Below are 19,929 nucleotides of genomic sequence, written 5' to 3' on the forward strand. Positions count from 1 at the left end.
GTATGCATTATAATTGCAAATATCCTAAATAAGAGTAGTTTTAAAAAAGGGGGGTAGTGTCAACAAAGATTGATGAGGCTTGCTTTGAAATCGCCATCTGTTTCAAATGTTTGCTTGACGTAAACGCAGCCCCTCCCTTTTTCTTTTTCTTTGGGGAAAAAAAAGGCATGGTGGATAGTAGCCATGTTTATATTTAGTTGTTTTGTTCTTTAGAGAAGAGGGGCTCCCAAATTGCAAGGCGTTTCTGTCGCTGACGGGGATCAGCAACATCAGGGTGTATGATTGATAATGTCTCTGCAACGTTTCCATGACATTGTAGCCATGTTAGCTCATTACCACAATGTCATAGCAGCAGTGTGAGGATGTTGTGTTGGGGTGCCGGTAGTTGATGGTGGGGTGGGCAGGGGAGGGTGTGTGTGTGTGTGTGTGGGTGGAGGGGGGGGGGGGGTCAGCTGCAGGTATCGGGCCTCTGCAGATGAGCTGATTAATTAAAGAGAGCTCTATTAGGTTATGGAGATGCACTCCCCTCCTCCTACTTGCCGCCTTCAAGCAGTTCAGTACTCACTGGATAAAAGTGGAGGAAGCCAAGAGGGGTGCGCAACAAAGGGAGGGGAAGCATCCTTGCCTCTTTTGACATTAGCTTGTGCACACTTATTTCCACAACTGTGTGACTCTAGCCACAAGTGCCCCTCTGCTCCCCACCATTGCAGGGAGTGACACTGTGCTTAGGCTCCAAAATAGGGCTGCAGAGTTTTAATCCCTTCACCCCGTCAATCCACCCACCCATACCTCCATCTGGCAGGGGCTCTGCTAGAGGAAAAGAGTGGGAGGGCTTTTAGGGGTGTGGGCGAAGGGTGGCGCCAGGATTGGGGGGAAGCAATCGCATCCCTCGTTCCATCCCGACGAATTTTCTAATTTCCTTTGCCTCCGTGCTTTGTCCTAAATTCACGCCCCTAACCTATCCCACCATACAGCCTCTCATGTGGCCCCCCTCGTTATCTCCCACCTCTGTTGTTGTTTTGGCACACTGAGGAACCAAATAACTGGAAGCTAATGTTTACCTGCTTCAACATGCGCAGACAGATTTTTGAATCTTTACAATTTTGAAGTTGGCACAAAAAAAAAACTAAAATGTTCCCATGTCTGTTAGGGTTGGGCATTTCTATGCCCAACCCTAACACACACACACACACACACACGCACACACACACACGCACACACACACACACATGCACGCACACGCAAGCATTTTTTGGACATTTTGCTTTGAAAAAAAGAGGAAAAAAATGAATATAGGACAAGAAAATGGTGAGCATGTGGAGAAATGCCATCTCCACTAGAACACAATTGGCCCAACAAGCGACTATGTAAATAGATTTTATGCAAATGTGAAGTACGTTTAACTAACTACACAAATCACTATTTGTGTGCTTTTTGTTAAATTCTCAAATTATTTAAAAACAAAATTACAAGACAGCACTCGACAGGAGCCGCGTCTTAACTTTATTTTAACTGCATGGACCGTCGAGGTGTAAGCATACAACATATTAATTAGAGACAGATTACATGGAAATCACATTTTTTAATGGGCAGTGGCTCAAGCACTCAATTCTAATTACACATCCTCATGCTGAAAATTAGGTAGCTTTAGGTACAGCTCAAATTAATGAATTCAGCAACTAACTACAGCTCCATCTGCTGTTTTATGGCAATCTGAGTAAACCAGAGACATTCAGCGTGTCAGTAACGCCGCAGTAGCAGAGCAGTCCTTTTTGTTTTTTTGCTTTTTTTTTGGCAAGCAGCTTCTATCAACAATCGCTTGTGTCCTAAAAAACATAAATATAAAACTGATCAGGCTACATTCTCACATGTGCACTAAAACATAAAGCCTGTGGAGGAACACGGGCCCATTGTTGGCACTCATTCACTTCAAGATGCAAATGGGTGGATTTGAAATTCACCCTCTGTGTGTTATGCTTGGATACGTTAATGTTGTATCTGTGCTGGGGATTATTCTCTCTACAGCGGGGGAAAAAAAAAAAAAAAACCTGTGCTTGAATGGCAGTGCCCTCAAAGTAGCTGCTGCTGCTTTCAGTGGCCTCCAAACGAGATTAGACCCGTGGCTGCCCTCAGTCCCAATCCTCTGCATTTAGATGGAGCGTAACCAGCCTGTGTGACAGTTTCTCTGTTTTGACACTGAGTGGGTGCAGTCACTGCATATGCAACGCTTTGGGATTGAGAGGTCAGAGCACAAAGGGAGCAAAATCCCTATTGCTTAGTTCGGTGTTGTGAAATGATATCCAAACTAATCGTTTGTGTTCTGTTTTAGTGTCCCTGCAGTTAAATATGTAATTCTTAAAACACAAATCAAACCCTGGATGTGTGTACATGTGCCACAGTAGCATGCGCATATGTAAAATAAAATTCACACACTACATTTAGCCTGGTGCCAAGTCTGTTTCAGGTTTGGTTCATTTCTATCGTTTTATTCCCTATCTGTGCATGTAGCAGTGAAACAAGATAAGAATACAATGTAAAAAGGAAAATATTAGCAGAGGGTAAAAGTAAAAAGATAACATTTATGTTATTTGCTAGCAGCAATAAACAGATGACTACTGCATTCACTTTGTGTAAGTTTCCAAGGTAACTTTTTCTCACTGAATCCATCTTCCTGTAAGGTAACTGTATCGGTAGACTCTGATAAGAAAGTATTCATTCTCCCATGTTAACTTCTCTTAAAAAAACCAAAAACATATTTTACCTGTCTGATGATTTTACTTTTGTCTAGCTGGAAAAACAGCTCAGAGTAGGGCCTCCGCATTGGCACAAGGTAGCACTGCTCAGGCTGCTCACCCAAAGTGCAGTGGGTTTGGGCATATTGAACTATTGACACATTACATGTGAGGCCCGTTCCTTGAACACTGCAGCCCCTGCTTCCTCCCCAGCCAGCACAGTTGGGGTAGCACCACTGATTGCAGTTACACTCACATCTGCTACAACCAAACATAAAAAAATTAAAAAAAACAGAAATGCATAAATATTAAAATTATCAAAACACGACGATTCCCTTCTACGTTTTCTCATATGATTGATTCGACTCATTTTTTCCCCTTTATTTCTTTTTTTTCTTTCGTTTTGATCTTTTGCTCTGATGAGCTGGATTTGCTCTTTTTTGACCTTTTTTTTCTGTGTTGCTTTTTTGCTTTGCCATGTGGCAGAGGTGTTGTTTTACGGCTAGATGAATGTCCCTTCTCTGACTTTGTTGAGAGACTGGTTGCATCCGTCTTGTCTTCAGATTTTTCCGATATTGAACTCAGCAGGGTTGAACTTTTTATACTAAGACTCTGTAAAAATCAGAGACACATTCATCTCAGACAGCTCAAAGATCAACATAAAACAACTAAAAGCCTTACTTTTAACACAATCTTTTTAAGAGGAAAATCTGGCACCATCTAGTGGTGATTCGGTGTCAAATGCAATATGAAAGAATAAGGCAAATGAGGACAGCTACATATCAGAAGATGTTGGCAGTTTCAAGCTAAAAAATCAAATATGTGACATAATAAGGACGTAACAATGAAGACTTAAATAGAAACTGATCTGAAAGGATCTGGCAGTTTAACAAACCTTTGTAGTGCTGTTGTCTCAAAGCTGTCAAGGTAAATTACAATGCCTCGCAAAAGTATTCATATCCCTTACGAAAAACACGCTGACATCCAGCTCTGTTGCCTGGGTTTGAATCCCAGGTTAGGGTCTTTCTATATGGAGTTTGCACTCCATATAGAGTACAAGTGTGAGTTCATCCAAAGTACAAAACATGACTGCTAGTCGGTCTCTCTAAATTGTCCTTAGATGTGGGTGTGCATGTTATTTTTGTTGTGTGTCTGGCAACCTGTCCAGGGTTTACCCCGTCTCTCAGCCAATGATCACTGGAGATAGGCACCAGTCCCCCAGTGACCCACGATGGATGAATGAATGGATGGACTTTAACATCATACAACCATTAAATTAAATTTATTTTTCAATGGGACACTAGGCTTTCAAACATTTTTTAACCAATAAAAGCATTTAGTTGTTTATCCCCCGTCATAGGTATATCCCTAAAAAAACTATTTGCTTATGCCACCTTCTTAGTGAATGCAGCCAACCACAGCAAAATTGAGTCTCAGTAGAAGTAAAGGTATTTTGTGAAGGCCTAGAGGTTTTGCTAGATAACATTAGTGAACAAATTGCATCCTGAAGACTAAGGGACTAACCACACAGAGCTAGGATAAAGCTGCAGAGAACCTTAAAGCAGGGCTAGGTTTTAGAATAACATATAAAGCTTTGAACACGGAGCGCTATTCATTACGATCATCTAAAAATGGGAAGAGAATGCCCCTGGTGTAAGCCTACAAAATCAAGCACCTAAACTATAAAGACAAGCATTAATCAGAGAGAGCTGCACAGATCCACAGCTCAGGTGGAAGAATCTGTTAAACCAAGAGAAATCCACAAGTCTGGCCTCAACAGAAGTGTGGCTTTTAAAAAAAAAAAAAAGCCACTGTTGAAGGAAAGCAAATGTGGAAGAAGGTGTTCTGGTCAGATAAAACCAAAATTGAACTCCAACAGTGCGTAACACTCTGAACGAAGCAGGTCTACAGTGTGATATACTGCTGGCAGTATAATGCTGAGGGGATGCTTATTTTCAGATGGAACAGCACAGTTGGTCAGAGTTGGTGGAGAGACGAGCTAAACATAGACCAACCCTAGAATAGAGTACTATGTGCTGCCAAGGATGTTTTAAAATGGCCCAGTCAAAGTCCACACATTAATCAAATTGAGACAACAGAAAATGACATTGGCGCTTGTGCTGGTTTACATGAAAGCACAAAATTGGGCAAAATTGGACAAGAATAAGTCCCAATACCAGCAAAACGTGTACAAAGGGATCTGAAAAACATTCTCTATAAACATTTTTCAGTATTAGTTTAAAAAAAAGGTATAATTTTTCTTTCACTTTGCAAATATTCACTACTTTGTGTTGGTCTGTCACATAAAATCCCAGATCTAATCTAAATAAGTGTAAGAGGTATGAATACTTTGCACAGCACTGTGTATGACAGCAGAAACAGCATTAGCTATCACAAACAGCCCTTGAACACATGAGAGGTTTCTTAAATGGACAGTGTTGCACAGTTGTGTTAAACAGACAAACAGTACCAGCTTGGTGGATGTGGACGGTCTGGAGGTGCTTCTCTCAGGGGAAATCTTTACTTTTGAACCTTTTGAAGGTTGAACCTTCGCTTTTGCAGCCTTTGTGGACTCACAAGGGCTGCTTTTCTTTGAGGGCAAGCAGATAATGTCCAGGCCTGGCACCTCATCGTCCTCCGAAGAGGTGGACACAGAGTCATTCTCAGTCTCACTTTCTTCTGAAAAAAAAGATATTAATCAGCAATAGGATGTCTACACTGCAAAAACACAAAATCTTATCAAGTATCTTTGTTGTAGATTTTAGTAAAAATATCTTACTACACTTGAAATTAGACAAAACTGACTTTCCAGCAAGATATGAGCCTTAATTATTAAGATGAAGCCTTAATATTGACCAAAAGTACTAGTTCCACCGGCAGATGTTATAAGTGAAATAATCTGCCAGCGGAAATAGTACATTTTATCAATATTAAGAAATTACTGACTTCAAGCCAGCTCTTATGTCTTGATAGAACGTTTATTGTAAGTTAGTTTTGTCTTATGTCAAGTGTACTAAGGTATCTGCACTAGAAACTACAACCAGAAATACTAATAATTTTGTGGTTTTGCAGTGCAATTTTCATACCGAGCTATTTGAGAACATAAAAGTTTCCTGCATATTTATATGATAGTTACATTTCATATTTTATTTGAGCAAGTAGTAAGGTCAGTTTTTTAACTGTAAGTATAGCCAAGCAAACCAGTCATAATTTTTGCTATGACATTTTTCAAGTTTTTAATTGTTTTCATTTAAAAAAAAAAGAGAAATACAAATCCACAGAAGGATTTAGTTCAACAAAATTGTTCATATTATTATGAACCTTAAAGCCTTAAAGGCTTAGGATTATGACAGAAATTTCTGATTATGAATTTGAGAATTTATGCTCAGCTGATTGCTTAACACTTATGAAGACTTCAAAATTAACTGTGCTCCAGAATTATTTCATCTTCCACACACTAAAAATGCACTAATAAACATGTTTTGTCCAGTCTGATCCATTCAACAACATTTACCTAATGTGAGTTACTGGAAGATTTTGATCATAGCTTGGAAAGAACAACATTTGAATTCATTATTACCGTCTTCGTTTCCCACATAGTGTTTCATCATCTCCAACACGTTGCTCGGGCCCAAAGGCACAGTTGTGTCACCCTGTTGGTAAAGTCTCCCATAAGACCTCTTTGTGTCGGTCACTTAAAGTTCAGAAATGCAGAAGAGGAGCCGGTGCCCTACTGTAATCCAGGGATGATCTAGCAGTTGATGAGCAGACAAGCGGTAAGCAGGGTCAGTCTTCAGAAGGCAAGTCAGGACATATTTTCCTGTTGAGGCAGAAACCAGTTGGCTAAAGTGGGTATTGTTGAACCTTTGTTAACAGTGACGTATAAGATAAAAATTTCACCTCCATCACTAACTGTGGCCCAAATGGGTTGAGTAAATTTTACTTGCTTGCGCATAATTTTCCTGACCAGTCTCTCCTTTGATTTGGAATGAAATGGAGGCTCTCCACAAAGCCTACATGGAGACATATTTCAGCCATGTCTTCATCTAATTCATGGTGATTAGGAAGTAGTTGAAGTGTGCCTACTTACAGCATAAACATAATGACTCCGATGCTCCAAACATCACACCAATGGCTGTAACCGCGGCCACTCATCATTTCAGGGGCTGAAAATCACACACGAATGGCTTTTTTTGTTTTGTTTTGTTTTTTCAGTTACAGAAACCTTGGGACCAAAACATACACATTAAAACACTTCTGAGTAGTAATGATGCTTTGAAGCTGCTTCTAGAAAAAAATACTAAGCTGTATTTCTAGACGCGTGATGTGGTGAAACTTGTACACTTGTACGCTTTGTTGGACGTCTCTTTTGTTTTCCTTAAAAATGTGAGTGTTTTATCTTTTATACTGACATCCACAGTCAGCCTGGGACAGACTAGTGTCTGCTATAACACTAGTAATAAATGATTACAAAGTTCAAAGCCGACAACTTAGTTTATGAAGTAGGCGAACAACTCCTGTAAGTCCTGTCTGGACACAAATAGATGGAAATCCAAAGAAAAATTATTTCAAGCCAATGTATCAACAAGTCATATAACTTGTTGATACATTAAGCATATATACTTGCAAACAGCCACATACAAGTAAATAAAAAAATATGACTTTGTTTCAATATCATCCAAACAACTTTGTAAAAAAGTCTTTAGCAGTAGTTGTATATATTCAACATAATTTATTGAGCATAATATGGTAAATATTACTTATAGAGAGGATACCCATATAGAGGAGAGTCCCACAGGAATCCGTCAATACCTTCCTAATCCCAACACCGTCTGCCTTCACCGACAGTCCAAAGTCTGCCACCTAGGTGCACAACAGCACTTAAGAAAAAGGTATTTCAATAAATGTCTCAGGTCTCTTGTTTTTGGTACTACAGCATGCAGAACTTATAAATAAACTACACTCAAACACACTTCCTATTCTTAATGTGTTTATAATTGTGTACGTGAGCAGAAAAAATAGACTAAGAAACTACTTCCTCTTTGCCTCAGCCATCAACTGTATGTTTTATGAGTTCAGACAAAATAATGTTATTTGGTGATTATGTGCTGGGAAACAACTTAATCTTTGCGAGAACATGGGTATCAAAAAAGACATTAAATCAGGCCTTTACCAATATTAAGATTAGTTAAATAAAATGGGTCCTAACGAAGCTTTCTTTAACTTCAAAGAGAGAAAGGAAACCGTGATGAAATATTTAATTACATGTTTATATCAAAACTTTACCTTAATGTCAAACCAGTCCTCATTATCATCAGGAGAATTCTTCACAAGAATGTTTTCAAGTTTCAGGTCCCGGTGCACTATATCTGCAAAGGAAAACTAAAGATTAGAAAGAAGAAACCTCTTTTTATTCAATGTTAACCTTATTTACTTATTGTACCACTCTAATGCAAATAGAGTGGTACAATACAAAATGCATGAATAATAAATACAAAAAACATGTAAAAAAAAAAAAAGAATATATATATATATATATATATATATATATATATATATATATATATATATTCTTTTTTTTATACCTGTTAAACAAGAGCAATATATATATATATATATATATATATATATATATATATAAAATCCCTTTTTTCGACAATTTTCGAATACCAACTAAACAAATGGCTTGATCAAAATACACTTTGCATTTTCTGTCTATTACATTATCTGTCTAAGCCTTGTCCATAAACTACATTCACACACCTCTGTTAGTCTGCTTAATATACATCACCTCTTTTATGAAGGTAGACGACTGCATCAGCTAAACAATATATAATTTTTCTCGTTTCATCCTCTGTAAAGAATTTCTTTTGATGGAGCTGCTGCTTCAGGGTGCCTCCTCTGCAGAGCTCAGTGACCAGACAAATCTTCTGGGAACAAAATGGGAAACGAGGTCATTTCAGTTCAGCGGGACGCAGTAGTAAAAGAGAAACATTATCAGTCGTACGTTTGACGAGAGTTTATGTTGAGATCGAGACCCGAGGAAAAGCAATCATTACCGTAGGTGTATTGTAGGTTACTTCAAGATGTATTATGTGGGCGTGGTCTACTTGCTTGAGGATGTTTATTTCGTTATCCAACATCTTAAACTTTGAACTTCCTGCCTGTGACGAAAGTTGTGACAGAATAAAAAAAGTATAGAAGAATTGATTGCTCTTGTTTAACAGGTATAACCTTTTAATCAGAAAAAGAAGGACTCACCGCTGGTTTGCGAACCTCCTTTATTGCCCATTTTGTTTGTGTCGCGATGTGAGTGGCTTCATAAACAATTCCAAAACTTCCTTGACCCAATGTCTTTCCAAATTCATAAATTTTCTGAGTGGAATTAAAAAAAAAAAAAAAAAAAAAAGGAAAACATTAATGCATTTGTAGCAAACTGTCAATAGCTAAGTCTGTGATTAGGACTCTGAAAGCCAAACACTTTCACCTTAACTTTGATGCATGGCCTAATTTGAGGTGATCCAAAAAAACATGCCAGATTTCTAGTCTCTAGAGCCGCAGAATATAGTATTTTTAATCAACTCACAAATGATTAAGTTGCTGCTGCAGTTCATTCAATCTCAGGTCTAATTAACTTGATTATTATCTGTGTGCATGCAAGACTGAGCACTGGCTGCTTTGCATGTGGCAAACAGAGCGGTCAAATTCCCCAAAGAAAGCGGCCTTGGCAAAAGAAAGTAGAGATTGAAGTTCTTCTGGAGCAATTCGAGTTAATTGTTTCAGTCACACAAACACACACAACCATTAGAGCTGCACAATATGTCACACATTTACCATCATTGCGGTATCAGTGCATGAAATATCAGTATTGTAAGAACTAATTGGTTCACAATAAATTTTCCTTTTTCATACCATACATTCATGCAGTAAATATAACCATCCACCCATCCATCCATTTTCTTTACACCCTTGTCCCTTAGTGGGGTCGGGAGAGATGCTAGTGCCCATCTCCAGCTAACGTTCTGGGCGAGAGGCGGGGTTCACCCTGGACAGGTCGCCAGTCTGTCGCAGGGCGTAAATATAACCAGTAATATGTTTAGTAGTATTTATTGTTTAACGCAGAAAAATAAGGTATTCTGCGAAAGTCAAAAAGAAAATATATTGCAAGTTTTTCAATGGAAAGACTTTCCTGAAATGAAAATAACTAATTTCATTTTCTTTCAGTACTTGATTAGACTCCCAGCTATCAGAGGTTTATGTTTGCAAAGGACTCAAAGCACAAAGGCTTCAACATTATAAACTCCAAACTGGATTAATTATCACAAATCATATTGTCATTGCAATGTGGCCTACAGTATAACATGTCACATTTTTTCCAGACATCATGCAGCTCTTACTAAGACTTGTAAACAAAAACTCTCCTTACCCAGAGTTCTGAATCCGCTTGGAGGCGTATAACAGGAACCTCCCTGTTAGATGTAGCACCAGGGGTCGCTGTCGACCGATAACTCATGCCTTCCTTAATAACATCTGCTTATATCCTACATTAAAAAAAACAAGAAGGTATGAAGTAAAATGTTATGTTCAAAAGACTAAATTCAATGGTTTTCCAAACACAATAAATAACTGTTTAAATAACTGTTTTCAAATGTAACCAAAAGCCAACAGCAGCATGACTCAACAACATCCAAGACATGCCACCTTTAGTCTTTATTTCTCTGAAAACCTGACTGTTGCCTCTGCTTAAGCCTATATTCACTTTAAGCACAATTTAGCCAGCTTGAAAAACAGTCTCTGAAGCCAAATTAAATGTAAAGCAATTATCAAGTGACGACTAGGAGCGATGAAGTGGATCCACCACACGCACAGCAATTAATTATTAACAAGGAAGCAGTGTCTTTAACCTCCTCACTCCAACGCATTATTTTAGCCCTGACAGGGCTCTCATAACAGGCCTGTCTCTCCCATTATTTTATGTCTATTTTCCAATCAAAATGATTGTGACAGCCTCTGGAAATTCCAATCATCTCAATCAGAGCTCATTTGTGGAAGACAGAGGCATGTGATGAGTGTATCACTGAGAAACCAAAGTGACTGCAACAGGGTCTTGTGTGTCTCAGGTATCTTCTGAGACAGAGGTGCCTGGTCCTTGCCCCACTAATCTCTGATGCAAAGGAAATGGGACACCAAGGTCTAAGTTGACCTTGGTGTCCCACCCTAAGTTGGGTGAGAAGCTGGACCTTAAAAGGGGTCACAAATTGCTTTAAGTCTCGAGTGCCTTGCTGTAATCTTCAGACCTGTCTCCCAGTAGCCGCAGCTCAAACTACAGATTAAAAATGCAAAACTAATTACTTACTAAGCGTTTTTTTGTTGTTGTTGTTGTTGTTGTTGTGTATAATATCAGCATGAACTTGCAACATTTGCAAGAAAGCTTACGCCCAACCATAATCTAAAAATCATGCTGACCAAAACGGCTATTTTTGTCATGACTCGGAGTAAAAGACACAAATCCATTGGACTACTATCTATAAAGAATGCAAGTACTCTGCAAGGATAAAAGTTTTCACACTATTTAAGTAAAGTTGGTAAAAGAAACACTAAGGAATTGTTGATAAAGAAACAAAGACACGATCAGTGATATGCAAGGCTTCAACAAAAGAGCATTTTGGATGACCAGATTGCTAAATGTACAAGTGGGATTTAGACCACTCAGCAGTCATGGTTAAGAACTATGCCCCAGTGCCACATGTGGACCTAAATGCTTCCCATTAAGAATGCACTTTGTACTCATATTGTGAGATTTAAAACACTCCCAGAAGGACCAAATCCAAGGACCCTGTTTCACTTCATTAAGTCAGCACTGCCAAATTCTTTGTGTGCCCTTTCTTTCTGTCATTTACGTAAAAAGAAAATGAGCCTATTTAAAAAAAAAAAAAACTACAGAACTAGGTTGATGACATAGACGACAAAGATTAGCAAAACATTTAAACCACAATAGTTTGTCTTCACTCTCACTCGCAATTAGAGACAAGTAAACACGAGTACACACCTTAAGCCCAAGAGACACACACTGCCGTCAACCTTTTACACTGTGTTCACCTCATCTCCAGTTTCAACAGGAAGTAATTAGAGCCGACAGACCATCACAGGTCAAGTCCATACTTCCCTTACCTCTCCGCCATTTAAGGGTGAAATTTCCACCTTTTTTTCATTAGCACAAAATGAACATGCACAATGGCTGCAAATAGCAAGTTCTTTAATGATCTTCACACAAACTATAGACGTTTTCCAACAAAAAAAACATGACCACAAGGAATAGATGACCCTAGTTTTTGTAAGTTTTCTCCCTTCAGATCTGCTTGTGTTTCATTTGCTGAAGGTAATGTATATTTATCCTGCCTCACACTGTCAGTAACACTGCAACAGGGACTCTAAAAGCCAAAGTCAAGCCATACAATTCTCATTGCCAATGGATTGTTGTAGCGTGCACAGCACACAAGGTGGTTATGCCCCATATGGGTGCTCGTCCATACGGTATGGTTCTTGTAGGAAATCTGATGCAGTTACAGGATTCAGAACGAAATAGAATCTATGCGCTTGGACAAATTTTACAAAATTTTGAAGCAAAATACAGTGGACTTTCGAGGCATATGGTGTCAAATAACTATTGTGCCTTCAGTTGTTATAGAAATGCTATCAACCGTAACTTAAAAGAAATTTGACACCTTTTGTCTCTTTAAGGAGCTTTCAACGTGACATTACGATTCGGCTATTATACCGTTGATAGATGTTCTTTGTAATGTCGAACTGCAAAGTATTTTGTATGAGAAGCTGCCGCTAATTTGGGACAGCTAGGTGAGGAAGGTGCGGGGGACGGGTGGTCTCTGAGAAGGAAGCTTAGCTGGGTAGTGAAGCTGAAAGGAACTTTGTGGACCTCCAAATGGCTGCTACAGGAGATTCAAGGATTCCTCAAACATGCATGAAAGCATCAAAGCAACGCTCCAGGTATGTTTTTAATTAGTGAATAACATTATAACATGATATAGAGTTGATTTCACATAAAACCTCCTCTTTGACAAATGTTATAATGGTTGGTGCTAATGAAATCAAAATGTCACAACAAATTTATTTCTGTGATTTTGGTTTTATGAGTGTTAATTTGTATTTTTATTATTTGTTTGATAAAATTGTTCCTGTTTTGTTGTGTGATACTTTGTACTAAAGGATCCCTGTACCAATGTTGTGACTTAATCTGTTGAGGTATGCAAGACTACAGGTAAGATATACATTAAAAAGGCAGTTAAAAAGTAGTTACTCTTGGCATGAGATATATTTAAATTATTGTTTTCAGGTTTGCTTCCTATGAAGACCATGAGGATTAAAGCTGTGTAATATTTCCCTGCTGTAACACAAAGCTGCAAAAATATGTCCAGGAAAATCAAACAAAAACTAAATTGCTGCAAATGTAATCAAAATATGCACTATTATCTATTTTACTCAAGCCCTAATATTATATTTGACTCATGTGAAACTTAATCATTTATTGACAGCTTGGCTTTTATGACTAATGATAAACTTCACAGTCCTAATGAAGCGTGGAATTACGTTACCTGATGAGGCAAGAAATTGCATGTTTAGAATGCAAATGTCCCATCTACTTCAATAAGTTCTGGAGGGAAACCTAATATTATGCAGCAAGATTATCAGAGCTTGTGGGCTAAATATGATATACCAATAACACATCAGGATTAAGGCATTAAAGCTGCCAACTGACTCACTAAAGAGCTGTAGAAGTATATTGTAATTGACAGCTGAGAAACAATAGAGGAGATTCTTTATGATAAAATCAGAAAAATATTGTCATATACAGTAATGTAGCGTATTCAGACCACTCTCAGTTCTTTTTCAGCCTCTAAGAGGTTTTATTTCAGAATCTAATTCAGTCCCTTCTGAATAAAACCATGGCCATGGTGTAATGCTGTCACTACTGTCTTCTACCATGGAGAAGGTTTGGTGTTAAGCAAAGTGTTAATTTTTCTGCACACTTTCAAGCTTTGAAGTTTAATTTTGTTCTCTTCTTGGCACCTTTAAAAAAAAAAGACTAGATTTGTGGTGTTCAAATGTAACAGTTATACTGTTGTCAGATTCATCCACCTGAGCAGTAGATCTTTAATCTCGTTGGGCCTCTACGCTGCTTTTCTGATTAATGCTTTTCTTGCCCAGCATTTTAGTTCTGGTGAGCAGTTTGGAGTTATGTTATATTCATTAAATTTTGAGATCATGGATTAAAAATTGGTCCGTAAGTTATTCAAAACTTGAGTCTATCCTTTAAAACCTGGCCCCGCTTTAACTTCTCCGCAACTATATTGCTGACTCTTCTGCTGTGTTCCTCTGCGCAGTCTCTAACAAACCTGAGGCCTTCATAGAACAACCATATTTTTACTGAGATTAGTGAAATATGGTCATTTGTTGACACTGTCTGCAAATTATATGACTTCGGAGGGCAGTTGTTTGCACTGGATTTTAAGAAATCATCTGCCATATCAGTGTTTTTGGTAATGAGTATTGGTGTAAAAATGCATAAAAATGGCCAAATACAAATAGAACTGTACAGGAGTTTCAAATCAACTTTTTTCTGGAGTTCCCTCCTACAACAGAGGATGGATGGACGGATGGATGCTGTTCCTTCTAACTACACAACTTTATTTCTCTCTTTTACATTAAAATCAAATAAAATACAAGAATGTTTGTGATTGTACATTGACAAAATATAAAACAAAGTCAAAGGTATGAGAATAGGTTGCGAAGCACTGTGTGTTTCAGTAAGTACCTGTATCCAAATGTTTTAAAATATGTGGTAGACATTTCGAATTAAAGACTAAACAAATAAAAAAAAACATCTGTTGGTCATTTCTTAACCTTTCAGTTGTGGGATCAACTAACTTCTCAGACAAATAGCACCACTTCACTGTTTTTAGGCCCCTATTAGAAGGATGTCAAGGGGTTAAGCTGTAATTCTGATGCAGCAAACAAGTGCATGTTGTTTCCTTATAAACAAACCATTTAAAAGCCCCCCCCTGTCTTCAACGGTCAAGTATGATAAGTGTCTACTGGGGGGAAAAAAACACATGCTTTGCTATTGGGAAGCAAAAGATCAAATTCTGCCATTCGCTTAGGGCACTCCACATGTTGCTAGAAGATAAGGGCCAACAAATTCAAATTTTCCTCATTGGTTTAATCCTGGTTAAAGCTAATCTCTGCCCTTGCTGGGCTCAGCCTTGGGAAGCGAGGAGAAGAGACGGGTAAAAAAAATTTAGGCCACTGCAGAAACAAGAGCAAATCAAATTCATTTCCAAAGGTAACTTCGAGGAAAACAGTCCATAAATAAGGCTGCAATGCGCCACAGACATTGTCCTACTAACTCAAATGATCATTTTTACGAATGGACAATAGTGTGGGTCTTCAAAAACTCTGAGGAGACATTTACATGTGAAGTAACTTTAACACCTTGTGGAAATATTTGAGGCTGTTTAAGTGTTTTTTTGTTTTGTTTTGTTTTGTTTTTGTGATTTACAAATGTTTTTTGGCAGAGTACACAAGAGGGTAATGCCAAAAACAGCTTGAGCTAGCTAGTAGTAAACATTGTATGATTAGTTTAATAAAATGAGAACAACTAAAAAGAGGTTATATTAATCAAACATCACTGCCGTCCAGTTTTTTGTGTCGTTAGATTTAATGGCTCTGACTTGTAGCCACTATTGTTTTGACATAAAACACTCTAAACGCTTTAGTTTTATGTTAGGTCGTTCCCTACAGTTACCATGGAGACGGAATGTGAACACTCCCGGATGATTTTAGCTTTTTTAAATAAGACTAAACTAACTGGAACAAAAGTGACAAACATGTGGAATAAGTTTGTTTTTTTTTCAGTGCTTCTTATAAAATTCACCAAAATGCTCTTACCTCTTAGAAGTAATCATTTTAGCTCAGCAGGTTGCTCATCAAGCAAAAACTTTTCCACCGGTGGATGACTAAGGAAAGCGAAAAGGGACAAAAGTCCTAAAGGTAATCCACTCTGCTCAATACTTTACACCTGTTAAGTTTATGCCCAAATATTGACGCAAGGAAATTTGCTAGATTTCGAGTCATTTAGCCTAGTACAACAACTAACCTTCAACATCTAAATATGAAACCAGTTATTCTCTGTGGCGCCTGGATTTATCTTGATGTTTGTCGCCACCTGGTGGACAAATATTAGAGTAGCGCCTTAGATCTGCTTGTCTGAAACGAGAAGCCAGAAGACGTTATAGGTTGGTTTCGTAAATGCAAACTTCACCGACATTGTGGGTTGTCTAATTAGAGATAAGACTTATAAGAAGAAAGATTGAGAAGCTGCAATCAGATCAGACCCAGTGTTATGAGATTTGTGTGATTTCGGGTCTTCACTTCTAGGAACAACCATGATCCACACCAAATCGCTACTGGTGTCTCATTTAAATTATCCATGTAAGGTTTTTTTCACACACCAACGCAATTTGTTACATAGTCAAACTAGTTAAACCAAAAATTTTTAAATGTATTTTGTGATTGAATAAGTTACCATTTTTAGAGCACATAAGATTAATTCTGTTGTTATTGTAATTTGTTTATTTATTTATTTGCACAAACAATAAGAACAATATTACACATTAAGAAGCAGCTGTGCAGGATAGGTTAAGAAGACCCAACAATCTTAAAAGACCACGTCCCCCATGAGATTGGAAAATTCATAGCAAGCAGGAATAAATAAAAGTCAAACATAACGTATCTATAAGAAACAACACAGTTAACAGAAGAAAGTGATTTTAATTATCTAACTATATTAAGGTAGATTGATATTTTATATTTCACACTTAACATCAGATTGTAAAACCACTTTTGGATTTAAGTTTCTGTCATTCTGCACTGAAGAGAAAAGATAAATGTCAGTCTATAGCAAGGTTAAACTACCCGGAAATCCAATAAAAATGCATTTAAGGTTAAAACAGGTCCAGCTTTGTTCAGAGACATAAACAGCATTCCTTGTGAGATGACTTCAACAGCAATTAGAAACTAAAACCACTGATTTCTCCCATCAGACAGGGCTTTTGCCTTTTACCAAAACCATTATTGATTAGTTTGGCCATCGACTTGGCGCCACTGTTTTGTCTGCCACAAGTGGAGTATTTCAGGCACTCCATCACATGACAAATGAGGTTTGTCAGGAGGCTGGAAGTTGTAAGGTACTTGTCTGCAACAGACACCTCCAGGAAGAGAAGCAGAACAGAGGAGCTCACATCTTTTTTCCTTTTTTTTTTTTTTTTTGTTCCCAGAAAGAAGATCGTGTACTTCCCCCTGCCTGTCATAAAACTGTGAAGCTGAGTGGTACATGAAGTGCTGCATTATTCTAGCAGTTCAAATTCATGACAGCAGTTAACTGTGTAAACTATCTAAAACATTTCCTGCAGAAAGTTGTTCTGACAACATAAATGTTTCTATTTTAACCTCAAAACTGATTTTATTTTATTTTTTTAGAACATTTAACAAACACTTATTCCCCAGCTATCTAGGTGCAAACAAGGATTGTACAAAGGCTCCCTGTCCTTTTTTGTTATGATGAGATTGGGCTTGAGGTCTAAACTGGACCCAGCCACCAAGATTGATGTGAATCAATCTTTTTGATTCATATCCACATTTCAATCGGTGATCATGTACTTCTGCCTGTACTCTATAAAGAAGATATGCCTTAAACACCCACGTAGCAAGTCTATAATGTTGCAGTCACCAAAGTATAGCATAAACTATACAGTAAAAACCAGCAACTTGTCAAAAATGCTGCCTGCTTTAGTGACCTTGCATAAAAACAACATTTAAAAAGAAAATATGTTGGACCTGCAAAAGTGTGGTTCATTGTTGGGCGTCATGCCCATAAGTTCAGTTTCCAGGAAAAAACAGCAGTGGTAAGAACCACTTAAGAGGATGACCTAATCCACAGTGAAATGGATGTCGGAAGACAAAGAAACCCTTACTTTAAAATAAACAGAAAATAGACAATAAAATTTTCAGATGCACTCAGAGAGAATGACTTCATGTTTTTTAGACATGTCCTGTAGTCTTTATGAAGCTAATATAGAAGAGTTTAGCCATAATGACCATCTTGAAATCTGGAGACAAGAAAACACTTTGAAATAATTATGCTCTGTGTCTTTTACTGCAGGAGACAATGGGGCACTTCACAAAATGGTTGGCAGATAGAAGAAAGAACTTTATGTGAAAATGCTGATGCAAAGTCCCAAACATTGAAACATTAAGAGAAAGCTTGGGCGCAATTGTCTGATCTCCATTTGACCACAAAGTTAAACTAAACTTTATATAAGTCTGCTTCATTTAAAATGTAATCCGTTAACTGCACAGTTTTTCACCCTGGTTCTTCTGCACACATTTATCTCAGGATAAGAGATACTGCAGCTTAAAGCTGAAAAGTGTAACGTTTATGAAAATATGTTTTTCTTCTTAAAACTTTCACGACATAGTATAAAATGAGACAGGTAATCTCTGTGTGAAAAGTCAAGCTCCTCTGCCTCCTTGACGTGATCCCACTGCAGAAATTCAATGTTCCCTGTCAGAGACAGCCAATCAGAGCAAAGTGGAGGGTCTTAGCGCTATCTATCAAGCTTAGGGGGTTGGGCTAATTTTGTAACACAACCTTTTGATGCACTCCAATCAAAGGATTTCTGTAACTGATAATTTTACACTTCTGCACCTGTCCAAAAGTAGCTTGGCCCACTCCTCCCAGGTTTGCAGGGTACCTCAGATCCTTCCACAGATGTTCAACAGGCTTTCGATCCAAGCTCAGAGATGGCGAGTTCAGAATGGTCCAATATTTTGCTCTTAGCAACTCCCGGGTGTCTTTAGCTGTGTGTTTTTGGTCAATATACTGCGGGGAAAGCCCATGGCCTGCGACTGAGACCGATCTCTCTGACACTAGGCAGCATATTTCTCTTGAGAATGCCTTGATAGTCTTGAGGTTTCTTCATAACCTGCACAGATTCAAGACATGCTGTGCCAGATGTAGCAAAGCAGCCCAGAACCCCAGTGGAGTGGCCAACATTTTTCAAGGGGGTGCTACTGCCTATTTGGGCATTTATATCACTAACAGGAAGGTATTAACAATGTTTTCCTTGTCTGTACATGGACAGATAAACAATAACTAAAGACCAGAAGACCAGAAATGAGAAAAGGAAAAACATGTTTTAATAGCGAGTAAAACTCTAAAATCAATGTATAACAATGACCATCTTATTAACTATGACATATAATTGCTCAAAGAAGGCAAACAAACATATTTTGAGTGAAGCCTGTACTATAAACACTGAGCGATGGTAAAATGTGCACACTATTGATTGAACCCATAAATGCAACAGACTGCAAAGAAGGTTTTCTGGACTCCCATTTAACTGATAAAATGTAATTACTTTCAAGGTGGGGGCGGGGGGAAACCCTGCAAAATCCACAAGAGTAATATCCAATATATGAGATAACAGTGTTACAGTTGCATTTACGTTGCTCACTTATTAACTTGGACAGGTGGCATACTCACCTTATTGATTGTATTGTTGGGGATCACTGCAGAAACCTGAAACAATATAAAGAATGTATGAAAGATTCCTTATAGTCTCAGCTTAGACTTGAAATTGTAAACCCAGTACGTATCTTTATGCAGCAAACTAATGCGCAAAGAGAAGGCCTCAGTTTACCAGATTGCAGTAAATCATTTAAATCCTGCAGGAGAATAACGTGCACGGCAGTCCGGCACAAACAATGGAAAAATGCATTCCTGTTCTCTGCGACAAGCAGAGTCTGCGTCCTCCTCCTCATTGACTGCACATGAACAAAAGCAATAGACGACTTGTTCAAAGTAAAACTGACCGATAAGTTGTAATCTTTTATCTCCTTGCTTTCAAACCCCACCCAGGGCATCTGCCCACACGACCCACATCCAAAACCCACAACAGCATCAGTAGCTAAATACCAGTTTAAGAATAAGTCCCACAGAAAGACGATCCTTATTAGGAGGAGTTAGATATAATGAATGAATATTAAGTTATGTGTATTTCATAAAAGAAATGTAAATTATTACTAAGCATTCATATGTTGATGAAGCGTGGAAATTATTCCA

At 38.0% G+C, this 19,929-nt stretch overlaps 1 protein-coding gene across 1 annotated transcript; it reads right to left on the reverse strand.

Moving 5' to 3' along the window:
* Positions 1-1,482: 1,482 nt before the first annotated feature.
* On the reverse strand, positions 1,483-15,949 carry stk33 (serine/threonine kinase 33). The gene is made up of 13 exons (XM_015000003.2): positions 15,696-15,949; positions 10,159-10,273; positions 8,994-9,107; positions 8,792-8,896; positions 8,524-8,662; positions 8,019-8,101; positions 7,508-7,595; positions 6,823-6,898; positions 6,633-6,745; positions 6,467-6,552; positions 6,313-6,385; positions 5,203-5,411; positions 1,483-3,344 (listed from the first exon to the last, which is right to left on the reverse strand). Exons 2-13 carry the CDS (start codon positions 10,243-10,245, stop codon positions 3,099-3,101), a joined length of 1,419 nt encoding a protein of 472 aa, XP_014855489.1. The 5' UTR covers positions 10,246-10,273; positions 15,696-15,949; the 3' UTR covers positions 1,483-3,098.
* Between the last annotated feature and the right edge of the window lie 3,980 nt (positions 15,950-19,929).

Source organism: Poecilia mexicana, unplaced genomic scaffold, assembly GCF_051168715.1.
Source record: "Poecilia mexicana isolate PSO_F unplaced genomic scaffold, ASM5116871v1 scaffold_3, whole genome shotgun sequence".
Lineage (NCBI taxonomy): Eukaryota > Metazoa > Chordata > Actinopteri > Cyprinodontiformes > Poeciliidae > Poecilia > Poecilia mexicana.